Source organism: Balaenoptera musculus, chromosome 10 (genome assembly GCF_009873245.2).
Source record: "Balaenoptera musculus isolate JJ_BM4_2016_0621 chromosome 10, mBalMus1.pri.v3, whole genome shotgun sequence".
Taxonomy (NCBI): Eukaryota; Metazoa; Chordata; class Mammalia; order Artiodactyla; family Balaenopteridae; genus Balaenoptera; species Balaenoptera musculus.
Window position 1 is genome coordinate 44,892,824 of NC_045794.1, and position 5,572 is coordinate 44,898,395.

Here is a 5,572-nt window from a genome sequence, read left to right on the forward strand (position 1 = left end):
AAGACACATGCCTGTGTCCCAGTGGCAAAGACTCTTGGGCTGGAGAATTCTTAACGGCTGTACCTTGACAAACTAGTGAGGCACAAGTAACTTGTTACTGATTAACATTAAATTTGTTTTATTTATTAAAACTTGCAAATAACTTGCTTTTTTGTAAATTACAACAGTTTCAAGTTCCCTATAAGGGTACTCTCACTTACATTTCTGATAAGCTTTCTGGTGGAAGAGTAAGAACTTACAGACGCCAAGCAGCAATAGACAGAATCCTGGGTATACTCATAGGGGAATGAAGCATGTGAACATCATTCACGTGCATCACAGAAGAAATAAAGCTTAGTAACAGCTGGTCTGGAAAACTGATTTGACAGGATACAGCATTTCTTATGACTGACAAGAGACGAAGGAATTAGCACTAGACCCTGAATTTAGTTGTCAACTAATATCAGGGTGCTTGCTGTGAGCTAGTTAATTGTTAGATTTCATAGGGATTTGTGGTACAAGAAAGCTTTGTTGAACACATTCATTCCATGTGTCAGGCTTAGGGCAAGGTATTAAGAGGAAAAAAAGACATAAAACGGAAGCTACTTCACAGCTATATTAGATCAGATTGACACTTGGGAACATTAGCTTATAGATCCAGTTTTGCCACTATATACAGGACTTGAGGACCTGTGGTTTCTCTGGGCCTCGGTTTCTTTATCTGTAAAATCAGTTACTTCATCTGCAAAGGTGAACTAGATGACTTCCAAGGGCCTTTAGATTCTAAAGTGCTTAAAGTCTTTGAAATGTAATAAAACTCAATAACAGGTGTTCTCTCCCTGAGGCATTCCCAGGACAAATGTTCCATTCCAAACCCTGAGACAGCCACACCTCAGGATCAGGGTGTTTAAGAATCTCCTCAAAGAAGGTATCCTTTATATTTTCATCCCTATGCCCCTGCACAGAATCTCTACACACAGAAAATGGGGACACACTTATGGTCCACATTGACAATGGCTAGTGATGGAGATGATAAAGGTATACTTTACTGTTGCTTTGGCATCAAATCTGAAAGCTTAGGCCAGCAAGCAAGGCCTTTCCTTAAATAACATTCCTTACCTCATTTCTCCCTATCTGATAAGCCCTTACTTTTCAGCTGAGCTGATCACATCCATTTGCCCTTTCCTGTATGCTCTTGCTGATCCCTCCATCTGGAAGGGTAGGGAGGGTAGAAAAATCCATTTCCTTCAGGACTGAGCTCTATCTTACTTTATGTTTCATCAGTATGAATACAAGTAATTTCTAGAATCCTATACTATCATACACTTATTCATGTTCCCTAGCTTATTCATAGAGGTTCCTCTTCTCACTATAATTAGACTCTAAACACATCATATTGAATAAGCACTGAATAAATGCTTATCTAGTTTGTGAGTCCAGCAGGAATCTCAGATAACAAAAGAAAGAAAGCTTCAGGCTCCTCCTACCTTAGCGCTATACCATTCCCAAAGCTCTTCCTTCCCTTGCCTTTTCTTTCCTGTCTGGAATCTCCTATTTTCAAGCCTAATTTAAGGGCCAATTCTGGGCATGAAAAGACAACACGGTTCATACTTTGGTTTCGTATTTTTTCAGTTCATTTCAGTAAAAACATAATATAAAAGGCATTGCCACCCTCTCCCCTCCTGGGGGTGATCCATCAAGCTTGTCAGTCTGGGCCGCTCCAGTGGTTCATAGCTCATCATGCGATATGTGCAGGGCATGGTCACATAGATCTGCAAATAGCACATGACAGTTTCAAAGAAAATGCCACTCTCATACTGATATATGCCACTATCAAGAAAATATCCCCAAACAAACACACACACACCGACCACCATTTTTCAGAGCATATGCTTTTTTTTTCTTTTTTTTCTCCAAGATTTTTTGATGTGGACCATTTTTTTAAAGTCTTTATTGAATTTGTTACAATATTGTTTCTGTTTCATGTTTTGGTTCTTTGGCCTTGAGGCATGTGGGAATCTTCGCTCCCTGACCAGGGATCGAACCCGCACCCCCTGCACTGGAAGATGAAGTCTTAACCACTGGACCGCCAGGGAAGTCCCCCGAACATATGCTTTTAAATGACAAAACATTCCCACCATCCTCTCACCAGTATCTCACTCAGGTGAGGGAGCCACAAATTCTGAAAGCCGACAGGAAAAGAATGGAGAGGAACAACCCAAGTCCCTAAGCCATAAGTAATGGAAGCCAACTCTTGAGCTAACATCAGAGGTTGGAGGAGGGGGTATTAGGGGGGTGTTGGAGGAGCGGGGGTGGGACACACACTAGAGAATGTGCCAGGTTCCACAGGGATGTGAGGACAGGAGGTAAAGTGGGAATAGCTTACCTGTTCGCTTACTACAAAGTTTGTCTTTAACATTGTCAGCCTCTCGGGAAAAGAATTCAATGAGTTCATCCTCGTATTCCTCCACAATGCTCTCACACTGTCAACCCAAGGGATAAAGGAGTGAGAGAAGACAGCAAGGGAAGCCTCTGGTCTCCACCTCCAGAGAGGAGGACAAGGACATTAATCCAACTTTCCACTTGGGCTCTCCAATAATTCCCCTAGTTTCCAAGACCCAGTTACCCACTCCCATAGCTCACCGCGAACTTGAGGGTGCCACTGATGTCTGAATCAATTCGGATCCCCTGTTGGTCCAGTTCATTGGATTCTCCATTCCGGCCCACTACACGTACGTAGTTCTTGCGGTGGGTGGAAGGGTCAATCTGTTCCCCATACTCCTTCATCCGGTCGCATACCTCCTCTAGCAGCTCTGTGAGGTGGGCCTCTGAGCGAGCATAAGGCACCTAGAAATGTCCTCAGCCTTGGGTCACATTTTTCTACCTCTGTACATTAGTAATTTATATCCTTACTTTTCCTTCCAAATCTAGCTCAACCAATCTATTCTAAAAAGCCTTCCCTAATTTAAAAACAGTATGATTTGTGTAGTTCCAAAGTCCTTTCAAATATGTGCTCTTATTTACCTCATTATACACGCCTAAAAAATAAAATAGGTGTCATTAGCTCCAAATTATAGATAAACAACCTCTTTGATTAACCTTAGTCAACTATGTGTTCTCTTCCTTTGAATTCTTTTAATTCTTATGTCTGTAAGGTAATGATTTTCTTTTTTGTATTAAAATTAGGCTAATACCTGCCCTTAATAGGAGGAGAGCATTAGAGAGGCAGTATGGGCTTTGAAGATAACAACTATTAAAGCATTTCACAAGCATCATAACCTTAACATCTCCCAAATGCCCACTGGGTACAGCTTTCTGTCTGTGTTATGTTTTCACCTGAAATAAATTTCCTAAATGTAAGGATAAGACCTATTTTTTTTCGAATGAATGTTTGTTTGTATACCATACTGCCATAGTGAAAACACAAGTCACGTGGATTAAGGATGTGGAGAAGGGGGCTGATCAAGGTTCCCTGTCTGCTAACAACTTCTATAACAGAAATAAATATTAGGGTTTGGAGCCAAGGAAGCAAATGCATAGGGTATAAGCCTCCAGCCTCTTCCAAATAAGACAGCCCAATCTTTTAGATACCTATGTGGGTCAACGTTTTCTACATTTCTATTAAACTAAGGTCCTTCTTAATTAGTTAGAGTGAGCTATTTTATTTGGGGGAACAGTTAGTTACCTCCACCACTGACTGGCTGCCATCTGGATTGATTCGGAAAGAGCCCATCTGAATGGTCTTCTTGGGATCCACCTGGGCAATTTCCCACTCTAGTTCATCCACCAGAGCCCTGCAAGCTGGTGCAGGGAGGGGCAGGGGGTGGGAAGAGAAAGGAATCAACCCAGGGACTTCCACTCATCCTTCTCCCAGGCCTTGGATCCCATGCCCTCCAAGGCTCTATCTTCCCCACCCACTCTTCCTCCCATTTCTTCTTTTGTGCCTTTACCTCCACAGTGTAGATCCTGGCTCCTCCGGGCCCAGACAGCTCCCAGCACGGCCCCCAGAAGCAGGGCCAGCAAACCCCAGCCCTTCATCTTTAGCGCAATGGGGTTGCTCCACCTGGGTTTGGATTGGAATAAAGCATAGGTGTGAGGAGCCAGCTCCATTCTCCCCTGTACCTCGCCCCCCCCCCACTCCCCACCCCCGCCCAATCCTTCATCCCAAGGCCTACAAAGGCCTCAGTGTGATCTGGCTGTACTTTCCAGGAAATGGCCCGGACACAAAGGGGTTCCTCTGTTCCGGCGCTCGAGGCCCCGGAGGCTCCGGGGCGGTGGGTGAGAGCGCTGAGCTCGGAACTTGGGGCTTAGCCCCAGACACTACGTCGACAGGTGAGGCCTTAGATGTTGGTACTTAAGCGTCCGCTGCCTAGGATTCACAGGGCTATGTGGCAGCCATGGGTTGGTGCCTAGGGTTAAGCAAGGACGACAGGCACAGAGGAGCTGCTGGCAAGGAGAGAAGCTGATTCTGGCCAGGAGGTAGCGAGGTGGCTGGCTGGCGAGAGGAGCACTCAATAACTAGGGCCTATTTGGACCCAGCACCGAAGACTGCTGCATCCCCACCTCCAGCCTATAAGCTATTCCCCGTGCGGGCCAGCCCCCTTTCTAAAGACCCCACCACTGCCTTCGATCCAGTGCAACCCCGACCCTCAGTGCCACTCGCATCCGTCCCACCTCTGCTCCCAGGGCCGCCGCCGTGGCCCAGGCGCTGGAAGACAGCCGGACTCTCACTTTAGCTCCCGACCCTAGCACCTGGCTGCGGGGAAGCGGGGCTGGCCAGGCTTCTCCAGAGCGCTCCTGCGCTTTCCAGACACGGGGTGCCCCGGCGACTGCCTGAGCCAGCTCCTCGAGCCGTTTAAGTGGACGCCTAAGCAGGTCTCAGATGCGCTACGGTACGAGTCCCACACTAGAGACCGACCCCCAAACCCGCCCCTCCAAACTCTCGCGCGAACAGGCAGCGTAGGAGCGTCTCCCAGGCGGCAAGGACCCCGGTGGATCGCAGGACCCAAACTTGCGTGGCGAGCAGCTCCACGTGACCACCGGGGCGGGGGGTGTCAGCCGAAGAATAGGAGTGGCTTGAAGCAGAGTCAGAGCCTGACGTGGTGCCTGGAGGCGGTCAGGCTCGCGCGTGCCAATCTAGGTGGGCTCGGACCTTCAAAAAGAAAGGTGTGCTGCTAGCCAGTGAGAAGCCCTGGTTTCAATACCCAGAAAACTACATCTCCCAGGAAGCACTGCGGCACCACACAGATTCTTTATTAGTAGCTACAGATTTTAAGGTGTCCTGGGACCTGTAGTTTGTCAGTTTCCCCAACTCCCTTTTACGCGTTAACAGGGAAACCATACTGTACGTCTTAAAAGAACCCGACCTTAGGGTTCTAGGCAGCCACAGCAAAGACCTAACACTGCCCAGGAAAGGCGTTCTCCTCCAATATCCTAAATTTTGGACTTCAGAGTTTCACCTTCATTTCTGGGTGGAAATTTGAAAGCCTTAGTTTTTTCCAGTTGTAATAGAAAGCCAACACAAAAGAGAGGAGAGCTGAAGTCAGAGAACCCCACACGCACACATTTCTAATGAGATAGATGACAATAATAT

General features: G+C 46.8%; 1 protein-coding gene across 1 annotated transcript; it reads right to left on the minus strand.

Annotated features, from left to right (window-relative positions):
• Positions 1 to 581: 581 nt before the first annotated feature.
• On the minus strand, positions 582 to 5,181 carry CNPY2 (canopy FGF signaling regulator 2). The gene is made up of 6 exons (XM_036864767.1): positions 4,654 to 5,181; positions 3,930 to 4,042; positions 3,665 to 3,780; positions 2,623 to 2,826; positions 2,366 to 2,462; positions 582 to 1,751 (listed from the first exon to the last, which is right to left on the minus strand). Exons 2-6 carry the CDS (start codon positions 4,015 to 4,017, stop codon positions 1,708 to 1,710), a joined length of 549 nt encoding a protein of 182 aa, XP_036720662.1. The 5' UTR covers positions 4,018 to 4,042; positions 4,654 to 5,181; the 3' UTR covers positions 582 to 1,707.
• Between the last annotated feature and the right edge of the window lie 391 nt (positions 5,182 to 5,572).